Genomic DNA, 26,930 nt, shown 5'->3' on the forward strand with positions numbered 1-26,930 from the left:
CCTGGCGGGTTTGATTAATATTATCGAATATCAAAACATTACTTATGTGTCACGTTCAATAATTCCTATAAAAGTATATTCTAGTTTTATCTTTGTTTCTGTCCAGAGTTAGCGTGTTAGCGAAATGATAAAAATGAATGTATATAAAAATTTCACTGCGCACTATCTGTATTGGTCTCTTTGGTGCGAGATTCCATCAAAAATTGAAGTAGTCAATAAAGATAAAATATGAAAAAAACCTAACAAAACGCATTTGATCTTGCGAATTTCAAAGATCACATTTCAATCAATTTTTCTTTCTCTGATGTTTGAAATTGTATACAAAATATTTTGTTTTCACAAATAGAATTTAAAAAAAAAATCGCAGTTATTTCAAAATAAGCCTATATATCAAAACGATACCGCGATATATGTAAATGTGGGGTGTGTGGTGGGGAGGGTTTTCTAAGGAATAACAATTTTGAATATACATATTCGTCTTTAAGAAGAAAAGGAACCAAACATACAAATACATTATATATACTATATACTATTTAGATATCAGATAGGCAAGCAAATAAAGTCAAAAACATATAATATGTAACAATAATTTTAATACAATTATATACATGCTTATAATATACAAGACATAGCTTTTCAGACACTATTTTACAGCAATAGCACTTAAATCGTTCTTTTAAAGAGTGTCTTTACAAACGCATTAATAATAGTCTCCTTGAAAATTCAACTTTCAATCACAATTCCGTATACACACCAATACACATAATCATTGTTTATCTTTAGAACATACAAAACAACGTCGGCCGAATAGCATCGTCAGTTTCAGTGTCGGAAACACGATACTTTTTAAAGTTTCGTCTTGGTACGTTCTGACGGCTTTTTCGGGTCGATCTAAACCAGCGGAATATGCTGGTTGTAGATTTACCTTTCCGTGCTTTGGAGCTCGAGTCTGTGTTGTGAGAACTCACGTCCACGCGGTTCTTGTGTGGGGTACTGAGGGCCTCGCTGACTCTACACAAAACCTCTTCTTTTCGTTGTAATTCGCTTTTCTCTTCTGCCTTCAAATTCAGCGAAATCTTCATCCGTATGCTGTCCTTTTCTGAAACCATTCTGAACCTCTGACGCATGCTGTTTTCAAACCGACGGGAGGGTGTCATACCAAGTTCTATTAGATTTGATCTCAGACTGTCCAGAGAAGCTTGGATACTGCAGTTTGTATCACGAGGACTGGAAACAACCAACGTAGAATCATCGTGAACAGAGCAAGACGAATTTTGCTTGGACCTTGTGCTGAAATCACACGTGTAGAACTGATCAAGATTGAAAGAATCTGAAAATATGTTGCAAGTTTCTTTTCTAGTCTCCCGTCTACGTCGCTTTTGGTCCCGGTGATGATACGGAAAGGTACTGCACAGGTCGAGGTCTATTCCACTGTCCACTGATGTCAGATTAGCATTCGATTTATCAGACAGTTCCAAACACTTTCTCTTCATCTTGATAAAAAAATAGTTTTGCTCAGTTTCAGTTTGTCTGTATCGGAGGGCGGTATAGCGGTCAATGATGAGGTATCTGGGGATGGTGGTTTTATATAACGGTCTACACTAATCCTTGCTAATAAGTCACAAATGTTTCCTAAATTACCAATAGAAGAAACCTACTCACGCGAGGCTCAGTCAATTAAGGATAATCTAGGTGACAGACAGCGCCGTTAATCCCCATTGTTCGACGCTGGACAGTAGCATTACAACATGCTAAACTACCTCCTTACCTCTATTAATGCCAATCACGCAGTTGGCGTAGTGACATAAACTCTACCAAAAATACCTACTGTGAACACACCCTAAATAAATATTGTTTTTGCTAAATAAAGATTATATATTTAGTATTTATGTTTTGGTAATTATATTCTTAGCGGTAGGGTTTTTTTTCCTTTTAAGTTTTAATCGTCATTTAAAATTTTGCACTTTTTGCAACAAATATAAAATCAACTTTTTGAAAATTAAAATATATTTTTAAAAGTTTTACCAAAATAATATATTATATACGTAATGAATGACTTTTTTGCAATAATTACATATTTGTTTGTTTGGTTTATGTTGTGCGTGGGGTTATTATTATTTATTTTTTGTATCAAGTCCATAAACAAACAAAATTATACTAATGGTGAACCTTAAATTTATTTTAATTCTAAATATATTTTCTAATTTTGTAATGCAAAAGTTCATCGTTAATGTGAGGTTTATGATCTCTGTTTATGATCATATTTTAGAAATGTTTTGTAAACATGGGTGAAATTAAACGAGAGGGAGAGAGAGAGAGAGAGAGAGAGAGAGAGAGAGAGAGAGAGAGAGAGAGAGAGAGAGAGAGACACACACACACACACACACACACACAGAGAACAGATACATACATATATATATATATATATATATATATATATATATATATATATATATATATATATATATATATATATATATATATATATATATAGAGAGAGAGAGAGAGAGAGAGAGAGAGAGAGAGAGAGAGAGAGAGAGAGAGAGAGAGACACACACACACAGAGACAGAGAACAGATACATACATATATATATATATATATATATATATATATATATATATATTATATATACAGAGAGAGAGAGAGAGAGAGAGAGAGAGAGAGAGAGAGAGAGAGAGAGAGAGAGAGAGAGAGAGAGCGCGCAGATACATATATATATATATATATATATATATATATTATATACAAAGAGGAGAGAGAGAGAGAGAGAGAGAGAGAGAGAGAGAGAGAGAGAGAGAGAGAGAGAGAGAGAGAGAGGTGAAAGAAAGAAAGATTAAAACCTAAATTTGAATTTGGGATGAACACAAAGAAGAAAGAAAGAAAATAAAGGATGAAAGGATGAACAGAACAAATAACGAATCAACGGAATATAACGTGTGAAAGGAACAAGCTTGTAATTGTGTTTTTGTTTAAATTTTGTATTAATCCATATTCAAAGTTTTCCAGTTTAGAGTCAATATTTAATTTGAGCGTTCTCGCGACACACTGGCCGTCATGCGATGCGTGCCCGGGGACAATCGGTCGTCAGACGGTGTAAGTCGACGTCCACGGTGACACCAATCAACCTGGCGCCGACTCCCCAACGAGAGGTCCCGTATCCCACCAGATCCCTATTAACAGACCGCGTCTATGTAAACCTTCACAGTCCGTCCATCTGTTCTAGTTTTAAATAACAAGGTGCACGTTATATAACATTAACAGCGTGTTAAAGTTAATTTTGAAATTAACAAAAATGTCAAAAATGTTATCAATAATAATTATTTGTAAAACAGTACCTGCCGAAGATATTGGTGTATATACCGGTGTAACACATTGATTTTATTTATATTAAATATGATTATATGATTTGGAATGTTATTTTGTAACTAATAGTTTGCAAATAATAATCTTAAATGTATTAAGTATTAATTAATGTATTAAAATATACTTTTATGTGAGGAATAAGAAAAACAGATAATAAAAGGTTTTTTGTGGGGTTTTTTCAATTTTATTTATCAAACAAATATAACTATACTGATGGTGGGCCATAAATGTTTTTTCTAATTCTAAATATAATTATTTACAAAACATTAAAGCAAAAATCAATGGTTAATGTAAAGTTTACGATCTCACAACATTAAATAAAAACATTATATTATGTTAAGCAAATTACACGACAAAAAAAACTAAAATAATGTTTTATTAATGACATCTGAGCATGCTTTAAATGCTCATACTTACAAACTAATGTAATCCCATGTTCCATAGAATATTGAATAAAAAGAAAAAATGTTACTCTGATCCTGCATGATAAATTTGTGGCATGGGAATGTTACGTAGAGTGATATTTTGTAGACTTGCATTTTTTCTTACCTTACATGTTTGATGGATATGCTCTGATCTATATATTTAATAAACCAACTGCAAACATATTTATCAACATAGTTTAGGGAAAGATTGATAATTTCAACAGAAAAGATGATATCATCTTTCACACTCATATTGAGAAACAATATACAAAGGAGTAGGAAAGAGAAAGGTAAATTTTGCAAAATTATAGATGTGACGTTCATTTGACACAAGTGTAGTTCCAATCTTTCATTGATAATTAATGAAACCAACAGTGTCCTTGTCATTCTTAAAGAGTGGAACTGTTGTGGACCTCCTGAACTCGCTGAGGTACATGTATGTTGCATGTATGGAGCTACTGAGAATCAGATTTGGAGATTGATAGTCAGGTTAAGGATATTAAAAAAGCCCCAGAAGTTCTGAAATACTTCCACTTAGCAAGGATGCTACTGAGCTATATGTGGGAAGACCTCGATATTCAACCATACTTGTTGGTACATGAAAATATTATACAAATTGATAGTGGTATAAAACCCGCATTAAGATTTTTTGGGAAGGATGTGTTATACGAAATGAATATTGTCAAATAAACACATTTTTTATTCCAGATTCCTCATAGTTAAAATTAATATTGCAAAATATACTGATCAATTAGTCATAATCAAGAGTAAACCTTAAATAACACAAAAATATTGATTTTCACTTCCACTGACCTCTAAAATCATCTCTAAAGTGACGTTTAAACGTCACAGTGGTGCGAGAACATACCTTCACCATAAACCTTACTTTAAACAGATCCCAATAAAGGTAAATTTGCGTGGGTACGTACATTCTCCATAAACCATACCCTGTATACACGTCAATAAGCACACGTACCCATTTCTAACAAAGCTACCATTAATTATTTTTAAACATGTTTTAGACATAAGTAAACGCATAATTTCGAGATCAGTTGATTTTTATATAATCTTTCCCTATAGTTTGCATATAAACTGTAATATATAATGATCCGTTATAATAAGCGAACTTTAAGTAGCATATTTGTAAAAAGCCCTACCCTCAAAGAATAGAAAAATGTTTTTAAAAAAAACTTGATTTGTTTCCTAATATGACCCTAAATGACCTTAAATGACCCCAAAATTATCATTAAGGGTCAGTTGTGCCTGGGTACCTGAATGAATGAATGAATGAATGAATGAATGTTTAACGACACCCCAGCACGAAAAATACATCGGCTATTGGGTGTCAAACTATGGTAATGCAAATAAATAAAGTGATGATCAACATCAATATAAAAATTCAAGACTTAAACAAAAACAGTGTAAAGAACTGTGCAAAAACACAAATATCACAGAATTTTACAGATACTGAATTTTACTCAAAACTTCAATTTTGTGCTGTATTGGCCATTCTCAAAGAGAATGTTACACCCCTGCACCACGGTGAGGTTACAGAACACGCAGGGGACTATTAAAACAGTCGACTCCATAACAACTATAGGGTAAAGTGACACCCTTCGTACTTTAGATCACAAGTAAATCCCGTTTATTAACTTTGATTTATCGAACTATTAATATACAATAGCTGGTGTCCCTTGGGCTTCATTTTATTTTAAATAAGCACTTTATTCAGAGAAATATGGTGCAAAATATAACATTTTCAAAATTCCATCGTGACTCGGACAACATACGCTTTCAGTCGGACAGTGTGTTTAGACATACCAATTTTCTAATTAATAAATCAATGTGCTCTAGTGGTGTCGTTAAACAAAACAAACTTTGATACTGAGTCAGACATTGACATTATAATCACAAAGATACATTTAATCTGTCCGATTTAAGATCAATAGCATGGCTTAGGTTTTAGATAAAAGTAAAAGAGCTATATATCTTTAGAATAAATACCATGTCCATCCAAAATATTTATTAGTGTTGTTACATGTGTTACTTTTAGGACATTGAACTAATATTCTGATTATCATAGAAGAAAGAGTTAAAGTTTGTTTTGTTTAACGACACCACTAGAGCACATTGATTAATTAGTCATCGGCTATCACACATTTGGTAATTCTGACTTGTAGTCATCAAAGGAAACCCACTACATGTTTTCTAATGCAGCAAGGGATCTTTTATATGCACTTTCCCACAGACAGAAAAGCACATACCACGGCCTTTGTCCAGTTGTGGTGCACTGGTTGGAACGAAAAAAAACACCACTCAGCTGAATGGATCCACCGAGGTGTTTCGATCCTGCGACACAAGCACCTCAATCGAGCACTCAACCGACTGAGCTAAATCCCGCGCCCAGAATAAAAAGATTTTTGTTTAATGTTGTTTTGTTTGTTTGTTTGTTTGTTTGTTATCTCGTATTAAAATAACTCGCTTCTTCTAGTGTTAAATGAAACAATTGCAATCGTGTATCGTTAAAACGAATGATAAGTCACAGAAGTTCTATAGCCAATCTTTATAATTATTTATTCTTTAATATTTGTAATGTTCTGGGGCGGGATTTAGCTCAGTCGGTTGAGTGCTCGATTGAGTTGATTGTGTCGCAGGATCGAACCACCTCGGTGGATCCATTCAGCTGATTGGGTATTTTCTCGTTCTAACCAGTGCGTCACAACTGGACAAAGGCTGTGGTGTGTGCTTTCCTGCCTGTGCGAAAGTGCATATAAAAGATCCCTTTCTGCATTAGGGAAAATGTAGCGGGTTTCCTCTGATGACTACAAGTCAGTATTACAAAATGTTTGACATCCAATAGTCGATGATTAATTAATCAATGTGCTCCAGTGGTGTCTTTAAACAAAACAAACTTTAAACGGTAATATTCTAAAACCCCAGAAATACAGCGTCCATATTGTCCTACTCACGATCGTGTGCTACTCTCAATCATTTTACCCTAAAACATTTAAAATTCAATTTAAAGCATTTATTTATAATTATAGGCCTTTTCCTACCCTGTTAGCCAATCCCAATAACACTGAACTGAAAATAGTAATATTTTTATTATTATTACACTGTTTTGTAAGTGTATGTTGTTTTTCTGTTTATCTCTCTCTCTCTCTCTCTCTCTCTCTCTCTCTCTCTCTCTCTCTCTCTCTCTCTCTCTCTCTCTCTCTCCCTCTCTCTCTCTCTGGTGAGTGTGTGCGTGCATGTGTGTGTGTGTGTGTGTGTGTGTGTGTGCGCGCCTGCCTATGCGTACGCGCATGTGTGTTGTATGTTTGTCAGAAAGTTTGATTTAGAAAGACAGAGACAGGGAGACAGATATAGACAGAAACAGAAAGAAACTAAGACGAGGGAGAATGTCCTAATACATCTATTTGGATTGGTCATTGTGTTCTTTAAACTGAAAATCGTTGTTGTTACCGTTTACTAAAACGTGTTTCATACAGCACCTTCGTATGTCAGGTAGCACAACTGTCTCATGGAATTAGTTGATTCACATAAGCATACGTGTGTAATGGGACACCCCCCCATATTGTGTCAACACGGTGAGAACAAACACTAGTTGGGTAGTGACACCTGCCGAACACTGTTCCTTTCATTTACAACCCACCGGTAACGTTTCGTCACAGTCAGGAACCCAGACCGGAGGCGCCGTTTTGATGGGACCAATTACTGCAATCAGGGTCATCAGGCATGACCGCCTTCTAGTTTCAATAAACTTACAATTTTATGTCTAATATATACTAGCAGTGTAATCAAACATTAATTCCATTTACGCAGAATAATAAAAAAATATAAATGTAGTGATAAAATGTATTTACAATTGTAAATGATAATTAGAAAAGGAAGCTAGAAGTTAATTTAATTTTCATCTGTCATTAACGCATGTTGGGTAACTCAATTAACGTCTTGGCGCTATGACACCCGCTTACCAAACTGAAGCTGTGTCACCACAGTCACACTGCTTGATAAATAGCTAACATGGCTCTTGCCAAGCACCACTCGTAACAAAGAATACGTTACTGCTTGTTGTTGCCATTTCCGGGTCTTTTATTTTTATCAGAGGGAACACAGAATGCCAGGCAGTGCACCAAGTTCAATATATGACTGCAAAGAATCTCCACTCAGAGATATAGTACCGTGTAATGAAGGCAGCTATTACCGTTTTTCACTCATCGACATTGACGACGATTCTGGTATTTACGAAGACATTCGAGTGATGGGGAGTCCAATATTGTACAGTGATGATGACGATGATGACGCTGACGTAGAGGACTCAGAAGACGACGGCTGTGAGAAAGAGGAGATATCAGAAGACAGCGAAGGTCAGTGTGTGTTTAACACAGCCTTTATGTGGGAGAAATTGTCAAAGAATGAAGACGATTTTCGTCAAGAACCTGAAAATTATCCTAAAAATGAACGTTTGACTTTTCCAAACGCTGTCCACAAATATTTCCTGTCGCGTAACCTCAATCATCGACGACAAAGGCTCTGTAACATGCGTAATCAGCAAACATTTGACACTGCCAGAGAAAGATATATTGAAGTAAATACGAATGCAGAGAAAGAGCCACCAATAGATGTTTATCCGATATACGAAAATGTGAATACTGAAAAGAACTCTGGACGCAAGGGATGTGTAAAGAAGCTGCATTCACCAGACTCCGGAATTAATCTGTACTTTGACATTAAAGCTAAGTGTGATCAGTTTAACCAACACGAGGTTGTACAAGCGTCCAGCAATGATTTAACAACAAGACCACAAACATATGCCAGTGAGTCGAGGTTCGTACCAAGAACACAGGCATATGTCAGTGAGTCGAGGCCAATACCAAAACCACTGAACCATCATAATGAGTTTTGGGCAATACCAGAATCACACAATATCAATGAAGTGAGATTCGCGGAAGCACCTAATTTTTTCATTCGCCCTGAAGAACCTTTTCCGTTTGACAATCCTACAACTATAGGCAACTACTCGATTCCAAAAAACGAAAAACACCAAGGAAAACATGTTCGGTTTGCAGATACCGAATATCAGGACGATTCTATCACCACTTGCGTGAAGCCTCAGAAAAAACAGGTCCGCTTCAACGGCGTGATTTCGGTGAACGGCCGTAGAGTGTCTGATGAATTCCAGTCTGCGACGAACCAAAATTGTGGACTGAAGTTTTGGGCCTTTTGGAGAGAACACCAGAATGAGTATTCTACGCAGTGCAGTTCAGCGAAAAGAGCAAAGAAAAACAATATCAAAGAGAAAGTTACGGCAACGATTTTCAGTTGGTTAAATAGAAAGTTGACAGTTGGCAAACGAACAACTAAATATATTTCTGACATAGAAGCTGAATACAGCTAAAGTAGCTAGTGTGTAGATGCTGCTTAACGCTGAGGCAAAATATTATATAAGTTGAAAACAAAACCGTGGTCAAGAAAACAACGCAACGTTCATTAATAGACAGAGGAAGTCCGTTTAATTTAAACGGTAAAACGTCCAGTTTTAATAAAGTGCTTCTTGTTATTGTTACTTTATACACAATGTTAAAACATGTATTTTGTCATGTTATGTGCAATATTAAATGTGCAATTGTTTCATAACGTTCATCGTTTTTTGTTTTTAATTATGGATTTTCTGTGGTTATAATTGTTTACGTATTTCATTTTTATATAAAACAAGTTTGTTTTGATTGACGACACCACTAGAGCATGTTGATTTATTGATCATCAGCTATTGGATGTCAAATATTTGGTAGTTTTGACAAATAGTCTTAGAGAGGAAACCAACGACATCATTCCATTAACAGCAATAGATCTCTTACATGCACTTTCCGACAGACAGAACAGCAAATACCAAGGCATTTGATATACCAGTCATAGGGCAACAGTTGGGACGGGATATAGCAATGTTTTAACACTTGAAAGTTATTTAGATAGTAGTAGACAATGTAGACACGTCGATGCATCTGAATAACAGAAGTTTAATGTTTAAAATGATTATATTTAAAGAATTATTCTTGTACGTCATGGATATTGATTATTAGAGCAGACCCGTCGGTTAGAATGTGCAAAACAAAAGGTCGCAAATTGCGTAGGAATGGTTAGGATGGGATGGACTTCAAACATGCCATGATAAACGTTTGAATCGTGCAGATTATAAGAACATTCATTATGACATTTTCAATTTAGCTTTTCTAAAATGTAGATAGTTAGGTAGGTAGGTAGGAACTGGTTTAAAGTGCTTATACCGAATTGAAGTTTAAAGATGCACGGTATGGGTACAAAGTATTGCCATACTTTGTACCCTAAACGAGACGGGGAGGGGGTACATTAACAGCGTGATATGGACTACTTGAAATAACATTCAGTGAAGCCTTATAGTAGAAATGTGTCTTTCATATACACTTATATTTGTGAAACACCACTGAGGTTAATTGATCCAATGTTTGGGGGAGAGGGGGATTTAACTCAGCAGTAGAGCGCTCGTCTGAGGTGCGGGTGGGGGGGGGGGGGGAGAGGACTTAATGGATTCTGTATTTACCAGTCCCTGTTTTAGCCTATAAAAATGCATTTGAAATATTCCTTATTGCACGGAAGCAAGTCTTCAAATACTAGTCTCTCTCTCTCTCTCTCTCTCTCTCTCTCTCTCTCTCTCTCTCTCTCTCTCTCTCTCTCTCTCTCTCTCTCTCTCTCTCTCTCTCTCTCTCTCTCTCTCTCTCTCTCTCTCTCTCTCTCTCTCTCGATGTGCCTTTCCTCACCTTTTATATGTTCAGTCGCATCTTAGCCCTATATCATTGAGCCGTCGCCCAGTATTTTAAAGCCACATACATTCGTTCAAATAGCCGTTTCGTTGACATCTCAAAATGCCTAACTTATTTTGTATTTTGTCGACTGATATATTTCTCTCGAATAAGAAATTAAAACATTTATTTAATTGTTGAAATTCTCAAACAAAATGTATCATGTAGATTTATTTTCAGAAATAGATAAATAGAGGAAAACTAACAACTAATACAAAATGGTGAAATCCGTATTATAAAAGATCCCTTGTTGTTTTTTCGGTAAGAGTAGCCTATGTGGCAGCAGCTGGTTTCTTCTTTTGTTGGATCGGGGTGTAGCCCAGTGGTAAAGCGCTCGGTTGATGCGCGGTCGGTCTGAGATCGATTCCCATTGGGCTATTTTTCGCTCCATCCAGTGCACCACGATTGGTACATCAAAGGTCGCGGTATGTGCTATCCTCTCTATGGGATGGTGCATATAAAAGAATCCCTTGCTACTAATGAAAACATGTAGCAGGTTTCCACTCAAAGACTATATTATCAAATGGTTGACATCTAATAGCCGATGATTAATAAACCAATGTGCTCTAGTGGTGTCGTTAAACAAAACAAACTTTTTTCCCCTTTTTTGTTCTATTGTCCAAGTGTGAGACGGGTGCCGTTAAATATATGTTCCTTTCACAATGATACGGGGCGAGACGTAGCCCAGTGGTAAAGCGCTAGCTTGATGTGCGGTTGGTTTGGGATCGATTCCCGTCAGTGGGCCGGCCCATTGAGCTATTTCACGCTCCAGCCAGTGCACCTCGACTGGTACATCAAATGCCGTGGTCTGTGCTATCCTGTCTATGGATGGTGCATATAAAAGAACCCTTGCTGCTAATCAAAAAGAGTAACCCATGAAGTGGCGAAGGCGGGTTTCTTCCTTCAATATCCGTATGGTCCTTAACCATATGTCCGACGTTATATAACCGTAAATAAAATGCGTTGCGTGCGTCGTTAAATAAACCATTTCCTTCCTTCCTTCCTTCACAATGATACCTATCTTAAAATGCACTTATATAGTAAGCAGTTATTTCGATTTAGCAATATAAAATTCGAGTTAAAAAACTGAATCAAAATGTCATTCAACTCGATCGAAATAATCTCAGTCCTTTTTTCAGAAAAAAAGCAATGTCATGGTTGCATTCAGTGCGGTAATGATGAAAATTGCTAGATTATATTCTCCACTTACAAGTAACTTGGCGCTTCCAGGCAGAATCTGACGAAATCAAATAAAGACCAAACAGAACTATTTTCCGGTTCTTTATTCCAAGATATCGATTAATCTTTCAAGTTGCAGCATTCTTGTTCTTGCTTTTAAAGTTTTTGGTTTTGCAGTCCGGAACGGCAATTAATTGTTTAGCATGTAAATATAAAAACAATTTAAAAAATAATCAAATTATGTAAAAAGTTTATTAAGCATAACGATACACAACGAATTAATACGGACATAATATACAATACACAATGTACAGTTCGTAATACAGACATAATATACAATACACAATGTACAGTTCGTAATACAGACATAATATACAATACACAATGTACAGTTCGTAATGCAAAGCACTTATTCGATCATTAAACTCTATATTATGGATATGATAATATTTTTGTTTGTTTTGTTTTACAACAGTTCGTTAAATTATCTTCTTACTTGGAAGACCAGCATTAATGTTGTAAAAACTAGGAAACGCATAAACTGTTTTGTCGCAGACGAGCCCTTGACAGTCTGAAGGGAAAATACATCCAGTTATTCCTAGAGTCTGATTAAGGTCTTTAAAAATTCAAATCGTCTATGGATCTGCCAACAAAAACATGTTCCACAAAGGACATCATTCAAAAGCTCTTTGGGAAAATGTCGATGGCAACGAACCCATAAACGATAATGGTCATATAATCTCTTTTTGGAAATTAGGACCAATTACGGTTCAAGCATGCTGTCCTGGGCGCACAATCATCCATCAAGAAATACTTTCCTGGTCCATCCACTATCTCATTCAAAGATTGGTAGATTTTGGCTTACGGAGTCCACAAAAACGAAACACGCCTGTGTCAGTTTTTAACTTCTTTAAGAATGATTTTCTAAATATGTTCATAAACCTGGTTTTCTTTGGTTTTGGAAGATCATTTGTCCTTAGAACTTGTACCTTGTCCTGTTGAATAAAATCGTGTCGGCCTACAGTTTCCGTGTGCCTTACACAGTGAGGGTACGGCGGCATTCTAGGCAGCACCGTGCTCGCGTAAGACAGTGTCACATTACGACGACGTAGTCGGAAGCTATTCAGAGAACCTGCGACACTTTGTTCTCGACCGTCAGTACCAGACATCTCAAAACTCCCATCGTCGTCTTCACTCAAAGAGTAATCCACCAAGGGGAGGAATTCTTTCTGATATGTTGCAACTGAATCCGGTTTAGGTTTTTTAGAAGCAGACTGAACGTAGTCAGGAATTCTGTTTGTATCTGGGTTGTCAAGCTGATAGGCAACAAATTTTCTTTTCATATTGACTGGAATAGTAATATACTCTACCCCAATGTCAAAAGTCTGTCAGACAAAAACTGGAACTGGATTTGGCTTTGGAACTGTAATTAGAACTCGAACTGGAATTAAAACTGGAACTGAGCGGAACTGAACCTGGAATAGGAACTGGAATTGTAACTGTAAGTGAACTGAAACTGAAATTGCAAGTGTAACTGGAACTGACCCGAAATTCAAACTCGAAGAATCTACTATGTGATTAAAACGCTGACAAATGCATCTAATGTGGATGTGAACCTGCTCATATCCAATACAACTATTCATGTGTCTGGAGAAACTCCTCTGCGGTTTTAGTTTATATCGTATTGTGCGTAGTACTCGCCGAGTTGTGCTGCGCGTTGATGCTAACTGTTAGTTAATTGACTCCTGCGATCTAAACGGCCCTTCAGTGGACCAATTGCTTTCAAACAGATGTTTATCAGTAAAACGGGACTAGCACTACTACTATGTGATAGTTAATACAGAAAAGCCAGCATGGCTACAGACACAATCCACAACAGTTCAGAACGGAATGGCTGAGTATTACCAAACCAATTAGATTAAAAGAAAGTGTTACTAAACCAATTAGACAAAATCTAAGTATTACCAAACCGTTTAGACAAAACCTTAAAACGTCAACTAGTAGCAAGCGTTGTTGTTTTATCTTATTCGTTATTACGCAAGTTCACCAGTGAATCGGTGGCGATGATGTAGGTGTTAATCCGTCGGTCTTAAGGCTGGTAGGTACTGGGTTCGCAGCCTAGTACCGACTACTACCCTAGAGTAGGTTTTAATAGCTCTATTGGGAGGTATAAGGACAATACCGTGGTATGTGCTGTCCTGTGTGTGTGTGTGTGTGTGTGTATGGGGGTATGCATATGAAATTGCATTTCAGGACATCTAGTTTTCACATTTTACGGGGAGCATACCCCCGAACTGCCTAGAAAAGTAGATTTGCGCCCTCGATCTCAGTCAGACCCCCATTGTGTACTTCCTTTCGCCATGCACGTACTTTTATAAGTGGATCGACAAGTATGATTTTAAAGCTGCTAAACAGCTATAGAGTTTTTAACGTATATAATGTAATTTCCTTTAGGTTTTGCACAAGTTACCTTTCAGTGAACACTGACAAGAACTACACTTTACCACTGGCAAAAGTAATTGCCAATTCGGTGGTTAATAATCTAAATATACACAGACCGGCCTCGGTGGCGTCGTGGCAGGCCATCGGTCTACAGGCTGGTAGGTACTGGGTTCGGATCCAAGTCGAGGCATGGGATTTTTAATCGAGATACCGACTCCAAACCCTGAGTGAGTGCTCCGCAAGGCTCAATGGGTAGGTGTAAACCACTTGCACCGACCAGTGATCCATAACTGGTTCAACAAAGGCCATGGTTTGTGCTATCCTGCCTGTGGGAAGCGCAAATAAAAGATCCCTTGCTGACTGTCGTAAAAAGAGTAGCCTATGTGACGACAGAGGGTTTCCTCTAAAAACAGTGTCAGAATGACCATATGTTTGACGTCCAATAGCCGATGATAAGATAAAAAATCAATGTGCTCTAGCGGCATCGTTAAATAAAACAAACTTTACTTTTACTTTACTAAATATACACACACACCTCCAATAAAAGTGGCACACACACACACACACACACACACATACACACACACACACAAATGCACGCACACGGACACGCACACACAGTCCTAAGTTATCTAGGTTGTCTGTCCAGAGCAGTTGATTAATGATTAAAAAATAATAATTCACGACACCACTGGAGCACATTGATCATCGGCTATTGGATGTTTTTGATAATTCTGTCTAATTGTCTAAAAGAAAACCTATTAGCAGCAAGGGATCTTTTATATGTCTTTCTCGACACTGGTATCTCACTTTTCAGTCAGGATTGAGATAATATAGCACCAAATTTACAAAGCCTGTTTTTGAGATGTACGCGTGTATTTACAATGCTTAAACACCTTCATTTAAGGAAAAGGCTTCTTAAATTCGGCCCATGTGTAAAGGTCCAAGTTATTGTTTAATGAAACGAACTACATTTTACTATCAACACATTTCAAACAACGGCTATTTAGAGTATAATATATGGCTATTTTGAGACTATACTACCAAAACAGATTTTATAATTGGCTTAAAATCACTTAAGAATCCTTAGCATTTAAGCAAATATTGCCAATATACTTGTTATTATTACAGTCAATATATTAGTTATTACAGCCAACATGGCTTGCGGGGATGGAATGTCGGAAGTTAGGGTTTTAAAAGTAGGGCTTTAGGGCGTTGGTGGTTTTGGCCATAGGGCTAGATGATTGCTGACATTCCCTTCTCCCAATCCAACCACTGGTCACGCCCAAGTTCCGAATACGATTGGCACTTCTCAAATCGTCCTGTGAGGCTTGAATCATCACTTCCTCTTTAACCTCATTGGGTCTAAATTTAAAGTTGAATCAGCGTCAGTAACGTTTATTCAATATTTGTTTTGGGTTAGCCAATCAAAAATTAAAGCGCCCTTATATGTCAACATTTGTTGTGTAGTAAATACAATAGGATTTTTTTTTTTTTGCGCATCTGAAAGCAGCCTTCCCTATTTTTATTTTTATTCTCGAATTAAATTCCAAAAATGTTAAATTATCCAATTAAATAACTACCTCCTACCCCTGATCATATCAGAGACTTTACTCGGGAGAGGCGTGTTCGAAACCCCAGTGGTACATAAACACGTAAAACTAGTTGCCCATTGCCCACAGCCAATATACTTGTTATTACAATCAATAGCTTGACTATTTCTCTTTTCATGGACGGGATCTCTCATATGAGGGGCTTGAGAAGTAAGATGGAACCTCCTTGGCGGACCCACTAGGGGATTTTCCCCGTCCCAACCACAACTGGTATATAAAGGCCGTGATATATGCCTTCCTGTATGGGGAAATTGTATATAAAAGATCCCTTTCTGCTAATGGAAAAATATAGCAGGTTTTCTCTAGGATAACGAGCTAAAAATTACCAAATGTTTGGACATTCAGTAGCTAATGATTAATAAATCAATGTGCTCTAGTGGTGTCGTTATTCAAAACAAACTAACTTCCTGGGTTTCCTATGAAGACTTCGTGTCCAACTTACAAATGTTTGACATCCAATAGCCGTTGATCAATTAATCAATGCGCTCTTGTGGTGTACTTAAACAAAACAAACTTTATCTTCATTTCTCTTTAGGTAACAAGTAAAACGTGTTATTTGCTTTCGCCGTTGGACGGCAATATGAATAATGCGCTCGCCTGAGTTGCGGCGAGTTGTCGGATTCATTCTATCGGCCTCGGTGGTGTCGTGCTTAAACCATCGGACATAAGGCTGATAGGTACAGGGTTCGCATCCCGGTACCGGCTCCCACCCAGAGCGAGTTTTAACGACTTAATGGGTAGGTGTAAGACCACTAGACCCGCTTCTCTCTCACTAACCACTAACAACCAACCCACTGTCCTGGACAGAGAGCCCAGATAGCTGAGGTGTGTGTGCCCAGAACAGCGTGCTTGAACCTTAATCGGATATAAGCACGAAAATAAGTTGAAATGAAAAAATAAAATGGATTCATTCCAGCTTTGTGTACCCATTCAGTCATTGCCCTTTCTAATTAGTATTCTACAGATGGCATATCAACAGTGCTTTATGGTGAGTGCTGCGCTGTCTTAACTATGATCAAGTATAACATTTAGATTATGTTTCACATCTGCCACTGATATTATTAATTTAAACAATTCAGTGTTAAATTACTCTGCGCATGGAATCCTTTCATAGGATAGGAAACAGGCCCGTAGGAACGATATCTGGAGTTGGAGGCACACTCTCTAATAGTGAGGGGGGGGGGGGGGGGAGGGGGCAGTATCTAGGTGTGTGTGTGGTGGTTTTTTTTTGGGGGGGGGTTGGGGGTACAAGCTATATATGCATCTCTATTTATATAGAGTAAGACAAAACAAACCCGTACACTTTCGTTCTCAAGTGGCACAGACTCCTCCCCACCCCCACCCCCACCAGGTATTCAGTTCCTACTGGCCTGGGAAACAGGCCCGTAGGAACGATATCTGGAATTGGAGGCACACTCTCTAATAGTGATGGGGGGGGGGGGAGGGAAAGGGGGGGCACTCTCTAGGGTTTTTTTTGGGGGGGATGGGGGTACAAGCTATATATTCATCTCTATTTATATAGATTAAGTCCAAACAAACCCGTACACTTTCGTTCTCAAGTGGCACAGACTCCTCCCCCTACCCACCCCACCCCACCCCACCTCCACCTCCACCCCCACCAGGTCTTCAGGGTTTTTTTGGAAATGACAACCTAGCACATTTAGGCGTCTAACATGTGGTCATATCGATATTTGATTAAAGAAAACCCCGCTATTCTCACTATTTAGTGTGCAATTTAGTATGAAATGCACTTAGATAACATAGCACATATACCATTTACATCACTTGAATATTTTAAAAGAAAGAATAAACGTAACATACATACTTCAAATGAAATATTTATTGTTCACTACATTAATTTTATGAGAAACTGCAGGCGTTATATGTTGTATATACATGTTCAAGAGTCAATGATAAAAATATATGTACAAAGATTTCATTAAATATAGCACTATTTTTGTAGTAGTTGGAATTTCTCGATTCTCTGAAAATCTAAAAGTGTCAGTTCATTTCTGATTACGTACAATACAAATTTCTTCATTTTTTACTTTTTGTTGATTTCGATTTCCTTTTGTTAAACCAGCGAAATATACTCGATCCAATGTTCACTTTTGGGAAATATCTTTTCTTTGTCGACTTGCTGTATGTTATATTTAAATCGTTCAAGATGTCGGACGATTTTCCACAAGCTTCAGTCCTTTTACCTTGGAATTTATCTTCTATCTGCGGCTGTTTACCACAACAAGCAAACATGTTTCCATAACAACAGGCACAACCACATTCGAGCTGGAGTCTGTGATCAAAATTAAAAGTCATCTTCAGATCAAGCGCTAACAGACCTGGGATGTATGGGATGGTGATGTCGTGACCGTGTCCGTCCGTCTGTTCATCTTCAGCATCATATTCGTCTTCACTGAAGGAATAGTCCACCAACTTTGGAACATCTACAGCATGTTCAGAAAACTCTTCTCTTAACCTTTTGTGTTGTCTCAAGTCGAAATTACTGTTTACCAGCCAATCCTCAAAATCGCAGACGTCAGATTTTCTCTTCATAATGAAAATGTTTATGACAGTACTATCTACAAATTACGGTCGGGTTAAAAAAAAAGTTATATATGTGTAGTATAAATGCTGGTGTTTCATACGGTAACAATCCAAAATGTGAAGTATTTAAATTTAAATGTTGCCTTATATACCGTTTAAATGCTTAGTTTTTTCTTTATTTTTTATGACGAGTGTAAACTGGCACGTCTGTCTCTTGTATTGTGTGGTGTGGAAACAATATTTGACTTTTGGATCTAAGGAGGACATTTTCAACTTAGATAAGTGACATGTTGATCAACGGTTTGTTTCTCGATCCCCTAGTGACGATTAGCGAGGCACTGGATCTGTCAGTTGATCGTCCCGGTGTTGTGTTTGGGTAATTAAGAGTGCTGTTTTTTCACCTTTGTCCCACAGATTACTGCCCTCACTGAGGCAGAACGCAGGCACGAACTTGATGAACAACAATCAATTATATCGGTTTAGAATGCTAGAAAATTTAAACCAATCATAACTGGTCGGACAGATAGACCTTGATCAATCGAGTAGAATATGTCGCTTTAAGTATAATGTAGAAAGGTATCTATTGACTATACCAATATATATATACATATATACTGTACACTTGTTTTCTTTTATAATTTTTATATCACACACACACACACATATATATATATATATAGTTGTTCGAATGTTTAGAAGAAACTATACCGAGATTTGTGCCATCATTGTAAGATGCTTTTAATAAATAAGATCATTTCCAACGACTTTAATTACACATTAAATATATTTCCTTGTTTAACTCAAAGCAAAACTCTTATTTCCGTGCCCCTATACCACAGTGGCACAGAGGTTTCGGGCATGTCTGTGCCAGGTCCGATCTTAAAATATCAATGTATGTATACATATTTAATATGTGTCTGGTCCGAATGTTTGTTAATTCTCAAGCTGGATTTTACCTCATAAAAGGCGTAATTTTGTACGTACCTCCCCCCAAAAAACCCAGAAAGAGGTAGCATCTTGCACATGACACCAACCCCTCCCCTTCCCAATACAATCATAGTTTTAAATTCTGACCAAAAAAACCAACCCCTTCCACAGAAAGGGATCTATAGGAGCCATCCCCCCCCACCCCAAATCGCACCTTTTTTTCTTCTTTTTTTTACCTCACCACGTTTTTTTTGAGACGGTGTGAGTGCACCCCCCACCCCCACCCCACCCCCACCCCAATGCATGTCGATACCCCCACAATATAAAATATATTCATTATATTTGTACTCCAGCAAAAGCTTCCAGAATAAGAAACAAAAATGGGAAAATATTGATCAGGCTTTACAGTCATAAGTTCATCTTACGATATTAGTGTATGTATACATTTTTTTCTCTCACATATGTTGTAATTATAACCACATTTTATGTGTGTACTATATGAATGCAAGATCAGTAAAAATGAAAAATGAAATAAGCATGTTACAGGAATAGTACTCCGACCTCTTCCACAGAAAGGGATCTATAGGAGCCATGCCCCCCCCCCCCCCCCCTTCAAATCGCATTTCTTTTTTTTCCTTTTTTTTTACCTCATCACGTTTTTTTTTTAGACGGTGTGAGTGCCCCCCCCCCCCCCCCCCCATGTTGATACCCCCACAATATAAAATATATTCATTATATTTGTACTCCAGCAAAAGCTTCTAGAATAAGAAACAAAAATGGGAAAATATTGATCAGGCTTTACAGTCATAAGTGCATCTTACGATATTAGTGTATGTATACATTTTTTTTTCTCACATATGTTGTAATTATAACCACATTTTATGTGTGTACTATATGAATGCAAGATCAGTAAAAATGAAAAATGAAATAAGCATGTTACAGGAATAGTACTCATGTAGAATTATAATTTGCCCATATCATATACAAACAAAATTATATGTTGGACATACGGTACCAGTATTTGAAAACCAGGTTCCAAAAGGAAGCACACTATGGCCTGCTGTTATTTATTAAAGGTAGCATATCCTACTGTGAACACAATATGGTCTGGGTGAGGTTTGATTATTCTCAAGTCCATTCATATATATAAATATTGCTAGATACGTCACCACAAGAAAGTACAGCGCAAGTTCGTTTCTCATAGGGGCGTCGGGGTTTTTCGTGTAGCGTTGGTACTGGTTAACAACATGCAAGTTTAATGTCATAACTGGACTCGAGAATAATCAAACAAAAGCTCTGTGGCATCAGATTTAGGGAAACAATTGTATTTTAGACACGGTAGCTTGCGACCATTGGATTATCGACGATTGTCAAAGCATTACATAGAGTTTGCTCTAGCCTTCCCCTACATGTATATCAATATCAATAAGGGGAGGTTGGAGGTGACTCGAGCTACCCTTTGATATACAAATCGTGGTGCACTGGCTGGAATGAGAATAGCGCAATGGGCCAACCGACGGGGATCAATCCCAGGCCGACTGCGCATCAATCGAACGCTTTAGCGCTGGACTATGGTCCCACCGACAGGGATCGATCACAGGCCGACCGCACATCAATCGAGCGCTTTAGCGCGGAATATGGTCCCACCGACAGGGATATGCGTACAAATTACCAAATGTTTGACATCCAATAACTGATATGAATAAATCAATGTTCTCTAGTGGTGTCGTTAAACAAAACTAACTTTTTGCTTTCTTACGATGAGTGTTCGGGCTAGTTTGGTTTTTGATGCTTCTTTTATCATTCTGAACGCAAATCATATATTATTATTATTTGGTGAAATATTTCAGATTTGAAAAAAATAAATAGCCTACGTATTTTAAAATCATCTTTTAATTTCCCTAACTAGTATTTCTAGTTGACACTGTTGTAAAAGGAATTTAAATCCGGTATAATTACAAGTCCTAGAAAAAGATCTCATAAAAGTAAACCTAGTAGGACTATGGTTCCTAAGAAATTGAGGTTCAATAAGGCTACTCTTCCTAGGAACCTAGAAACACAGACACTCAGATCCTTCCGACTTGTGATCCTACGCGATGTACATTCTAAAAAAGGCTTGCTTAAAATTTAAAGTAGGCGATGTACGCCTACTTTAAATTTTAAACAAGCCTTTTCTAGAATGTATTGACCTTTAACCAGCTATGTTTCCGGAATGACATGCCTGCGCTGTTCGGAACTCCGAAATCGTCTAATACTATGTTTCACTAATAAAGATTTTAAAGATATTTCACTAAACAATTTTATATAATAAATACACTGACCTGTCTTGGTAATATCCACACTGTAGAACATAGCTAACGGTAGTGACAGATCTTCGCCATCTTTAATATATCATAAATGCACACCAAGTAATTTAATGTTTTCTTGTATACGTTAAATAGACGTCAAATTGCGATACCGTGAACATTTTCCGAAATTCCAAAAAATGTATGTAGAGCAACGTTGACGTCCATAATCATACTGAAATGTCGATGTCATCGTATTGTTCAGTTTGTTTACGTAATAGTTATGTTTCCGGCAACGTCCGTAATATACGAAAACTTTTGAAGTGTTCGGAGTTTTGTTTTTATCTTTTTAAGTTTCAATAACAAACGAAATTCTAAGATTAACTGGGGTGTGGACTCTTACACATTTGGTGACGTGGTCGATAACCGACTAAAATGCATTCTGAGAATTTTTAAAACAGCTTTTTCTACTGAAATAGCTTCAGTGTGGAAGGTCAGGACGTAACTAGCCTCAAATAATACGTTAAATCAGTAGCGGATCTTGGGGAGGGGGAGGGGGGAATATTTTTCATTTTTTACGTTGGGGAATCCGAGGAATGCCTCTGGGAACGTTTGTGGCCTTCAAATTGGGGCCGCCCCTAAATGAAATTTCTGGATCCACCACTGCCAATAATAATAAAAATAATAATATTAATAATTTTAAAAAAGTCAAGAAGAGAAGAAAGAGAAAAAGGAAGAAAACTACAATAAAGAAGAAGAAGATAAAGAAAAGAAAAAGAAGAAACCTTTCACAGAAGACTTGGAGAGTTCGTCAAGGTTAACAAAGTCTAAACCTTTTGATACATTTATATTTATAAACGTCTGTCAAAGCTTTATTTTCTAAGCATGTTAGTATACCCTGCAATAATTAGTTTTTACCAGATAGGCCTTAGCCGCCTATATTCATATTGATTAAAATAAAGCATTAACCCCTGACATGGACTGTCATCTTAGATACTTTGTAGGTGAAAGTTGTGCCCAGGACAGCGTGATTGAATTTTAGATCGATATAAGAACGAAAATCAAGTTTAAACTAAACTAAAAAATATGTTTGTTTTGTTTTTTGTTGCTTCGTTTATCATTCTGAACGCAAATAATAATTTACTGTATTTATTTATTTATTTATTTATTTTTATATAACGTATTTCAGATTTGATAAAATACGTGCTTTAAAATGTAAACATATTGTTAACCAGAGTATGCAAACTTGCCTCCCCTCTCCTGTCTCGTGCGCTTAACTTCAATGATATTTAACGAAAACGAGTAAAACACGACGGCTCAATTTAACAGGACTTTTGCGCTAAATAAATTATGTTGGTATCTCAGAGAGAAAACCCGTTATATTTTTACATTAGTAGCAAGGTGTATTTTATATGCACCATACCACAGACAGGACAGCATATACCACGGCCTTTGATATAGCAGTCGTGGTGCACTGGCTGGAACAAGAAATAGCCCAATAGGCCCACCAACGGGGATCGAACCCAAACCGACCATCTGCTATACGACAAGAAGCTAAAAGAATAGTGTATTCTAGTACTCCTCGTTTAAAATATGGTGATGGGTCGTCTAAGCTTTTAAAAGTCGTTTTTCGTAAAGGGTAACTAGACTTCTAAAAGGTTTTACATAGCGTTCTGTACCTACTCGATATTTACTGAGATGGCTTAAATAAAATTTAATAAGCACATCAGTGTGATATCGGCTCCAAAGTTAATTAAATGTACCATTTATTGAATTGCATATTTACGGTTTTAGTCTTTCAATTAATTAAGCATTCAATCAACTGGTTTAATGTGCTTATATCCAATTAAGTTTCAAGCACGCTCGTTGTGGGTACAAACTCCGACATAGCCGGAGTCTTTATTCTAAACGTAAGGGGTAAAACGAAAGCCTGAATAAAACGTTAACTGACCACCAAATATTGACTGCTCAGCAAAAATCTTATATAATTTGGAATATTTTAGGACAGTCCAAAAATAAATGAGAGAAAGAAGAGAGGATCAGATTATTTAATAACATAGAAAAAAAGGGAGTCATTTTGACATACAATTTTGAACGAAGGTTTAAAGTCCCGATTTGTTTTTCTAAAATACATTTTATATTAATGTAACGACAGTGTCACTTGGCGTCAGTCGTTTTCAATACCCTCTGCACATACAGAATGTTGATTTTAGTGTTTTCTATTCATAAAATGTCCACAATTACTTGCGTACGGGCTCCTATTATGGAGAGGGGAGCGACTGATTTTTGTCACATTCGCCCCCTGTCTCATACGCTTAATTTCCTTGGACCCGTTTTACGAAGCGATCTTAATGCTAGCTAAGATCACCTCAAGTGCTTAGCTACCGTACGTAGTTAAGTTGATCTTAGCGCTACGATCGCTTCCTAAAACGGCACGCAGCTTATTTTTGCCCGAATTAAACACAATGTGCACGAATCTGAATTACGTTTATTCATATTCACAGGCAGGATAGCACAAACCATGACCTTTGTTGAACCAGTTGTGGATCACTGGTCGGTGCAAGTGGTTTACACCTACCCATTGAGCCTTGCGGAGCACTCACTCAGGGTTTGGAGTCGGTATCTGTATTTAAAATCCCATGCCTCGACTGAGATCCGAACCCAGTACCTACCAGCCTGTTGACCGATGGCCTAACCACGACGCCACCGAGGCCGGTCATTACGGTTATATGGCGTCGGACATTTGTTTGTTTTGTTTTACAACAGTTCGTTAAATTATCTTGTTACTTGGAAGACCAGCATTAATGTTGTTAAAACTAGGAAACACATAAACTATTTTGTAGCAAACGAACCTTTGACAATCAGAAGGGAAAATACATCCAATTATTCCTAGAGTCTGATTTAGGTCTTTAAAAATTCAAATTGTCTATTGATCTCCCAACAAAAACATGTTCCACAAAGGACATCATTCAAAAGCTCTTTGGGAAAATGTCGATGGCAACGAACCCAGAAACGATAATGGTCATATAATATTTTTTTGGCAGTTAGGACCAATTACGGTTCAAGCATGCTGTCCTGGGTGCACAATCATCTATTAGGAAATATTTTCCTGGTCCATCCACTATCTCATTCAAAGATTGGTAGATTTTGGCTTACGGAGTCCACAAAAACGAAACACGCCTGTGTCAGTTTTTAACTTCTTTAAGAATGATTTTCTAAATATGTTCATAAACCTGGTTTTCTTTGGTTTTGGAAGATCATTTGTCCTTAGAACTTGTACCTTGTCCTGCTGAATAAAATCGTGTCGGCCCACAGTTTCCATATGCCTTACACAGTGAGGGCACAGCGGCATTCTAGGCAGCACCGCGCTCGCGTAAGTCAGTGTCACGTTACGACGACGTAGTCGGAAGCTATTCAGAGAACCTGCGACACTTTGTTCTCGACCGTCAGTACCAGACATCTCAAAACTCCCATCGTCGTCTTCACTCAAAGAGTAATCCACCAAGGGGAGGAATTCTTTCTGATATGTTGCAACTGAATCCGGTTTAGGTTTTTTAAAAGCAGACTGAACGTAGTCAGGAATTCTGTTTGTGTCTGGGTTGTCAAGCTGATAGGCAACAAATTTTCTTTTCATATTGACTGGAATAGTAATATACTCCACCCCAATGTCAAAAGTCTGTCAGACAAAAACTGGAACTGGATTTGGCTTTGGAACTGTAATTAGAACTCGAACTGGAATTAAAACTGGAACTGAGCGGAACTGAACCTGGAATTGGAACTGGAACTGAACTGAAAGTGAAATTGCAAGTGTAACTGGAACTGACCCGAAATTCAAACTCGAAGAATCTACTATGTGGTTAAAACGCTGACAAATGCATCTAATGTGGATCTGAACCTGCTCATATCCAATACAACTATTCATGTGTCTGGAGAAACTCCTCTGCGGTTTTAGTTTATATCGTATTGTGTGTAGTACTCGCCGAGTTGTGATGCGCGTTGGTGCTAACTGTTAGTTAATTGACTCCTGCGATCTAAACGGCCCTTCAGTAGACCAATTGCTTTCAAACAGATGTTTATCAGTAAAACGGGACTAGCACTACTACTATGTGATAGTTAATACAGCAAAGCCAGCATGGCTACAGACACAATCCACAACAGTTCAGAACGGAATGGCTGAGTATTACCAAACCAATTAGATTAAAAGAAAGTGTTACTAAACCAATTAGACAAAATCTAAGTATTACCAAACCGTTTAGACAAAACCTTAAAACGTCAACTAGTAGCAAGCGTTGTTGTTTTATCTTATTCGTTATTACGCAAGTTCACCAGTGAATCGGTGGCGATGATGTAGGTGTTAATCCGTAGGTCTTAAGGCTGGTAGGCACTGGGTTCGCAGCCTAGTACCGATTACTACCCTAGAGTAGGTTTTAATAGCTCTATTGGGAGGTGTAAGGACAATACCGTGGTATGTGCTGTCCTGTGTGTGTGTGTATGGGGGTATGCATATGAAATTCCATTTCAGGACATCTAGTTTTCACATTTTACGGGGAGCATACCCCCGAACTGCCTAGAAACTTAGATTTGCGCCCTCGATCTCAGTCAGACCCCCAATGTGTACTTCCTTTCGCCATGCACGAACTTTTATAAGTGGATCGACAAGTATGATTTTAAAGCTGCTAAACAGCTATAGAGTTTTCAACGTATATAATGTAATTTCCTTTAGGTTTTGCACAAGTTACCTTTCAGTGAACACTGACAAGAACTACACTTTACCACTAGCAAAAGTAATTGCCAATTCGGTGGTTAATAATCTAAATACACACACACACACTTCCAATAAAAGTGGCACACACACGCACACACACACACACACACACCACCACCACCACCAATAAAAGTGGCACACACACACATACACACACACACACACACACACACACACACACAATGCACGCACACGGACACGCACACACAGTCCTAAGTTATCTAGGTTGTCTGTCCAGAGCAGTTGATTAATGATTAAAAAATAATAATTCACGACACCACTGGAGCACATTGATCATCGGCTATTGGATGTTTTTGATAATTCTGTCTAATTGTCTAAAAGAAAACCTATTAGCAGCAAGGGATCTTTTATATGTCTTTCTCGACACTGGTATCTCACTTTTCAGTCAGGATTGAGATAATATAGCACCAAATTACAAAGCCTGTTTTTGAGTTTTTTTTTTTTTTTTTTTTTACAAAGCCTGTTTTTGAGATGTACGCGTGTATTTACAATGCTTAAACACCTTCATTTAAGGAAAAGGCTTCT

The 26,930-nt window shown here is 37.4% G+C and overlaps 1 protein-coding gene across 2 annotated transcripts; it reads right to left on the minus strand.

Annotated features, from left to right (window-relative positions):
- Window positions 1-577: 577 nt before the first annotated feature.
- Window positions 578-21,835, minus strand: LOC121371396. Of its 2 annotated transcripts, none has more exons than XM_041497263.1 (2): window positions 21,656-21,835; window positions 578-1,493 (listed from the first exon to the last, which is right to left on the minus strand). In XM_041497263.1, exon 2 carries the CDS (start codon window positions 1,491-1,493, stop codon window positions 780-782), a length of 714 nt encoding a protein of 237 aa, XP_041353197.1. In that variant the 5' UTR covers window positions 21,656-21,835; the 3' UTR covers window positions 578-779. The 2 variants fall into 2 exon arrangements, with proteins under 2 accessions (XP_041353197.1, XP_041353198.1); XM_041497264.1 differs by lacking the exon at window positions 578-1,493 and adding an exon at window positions 17,545-18,307.
- Between the last annotated feature and the right edge of the window lie 5,095 nt (window positions 21,836-26,930).

The sequence above is a fragment of the Gigantopelta aegis genome, chromosome 4 (genome assembly GCF_016097555.1).
Source record: "Gigantopelta aegis isolate Gae_Host chromosome 4, Gae_host_genome, whole genome shotgun sequence".
Taxonomy (NCBI): domain Eukaryota; kingdom Metazoa; phylum Mollusca; class Gastropoda; order Neomphalida; family Peltospiridae; genus Gigantopelta; species Gigantopelta aegis.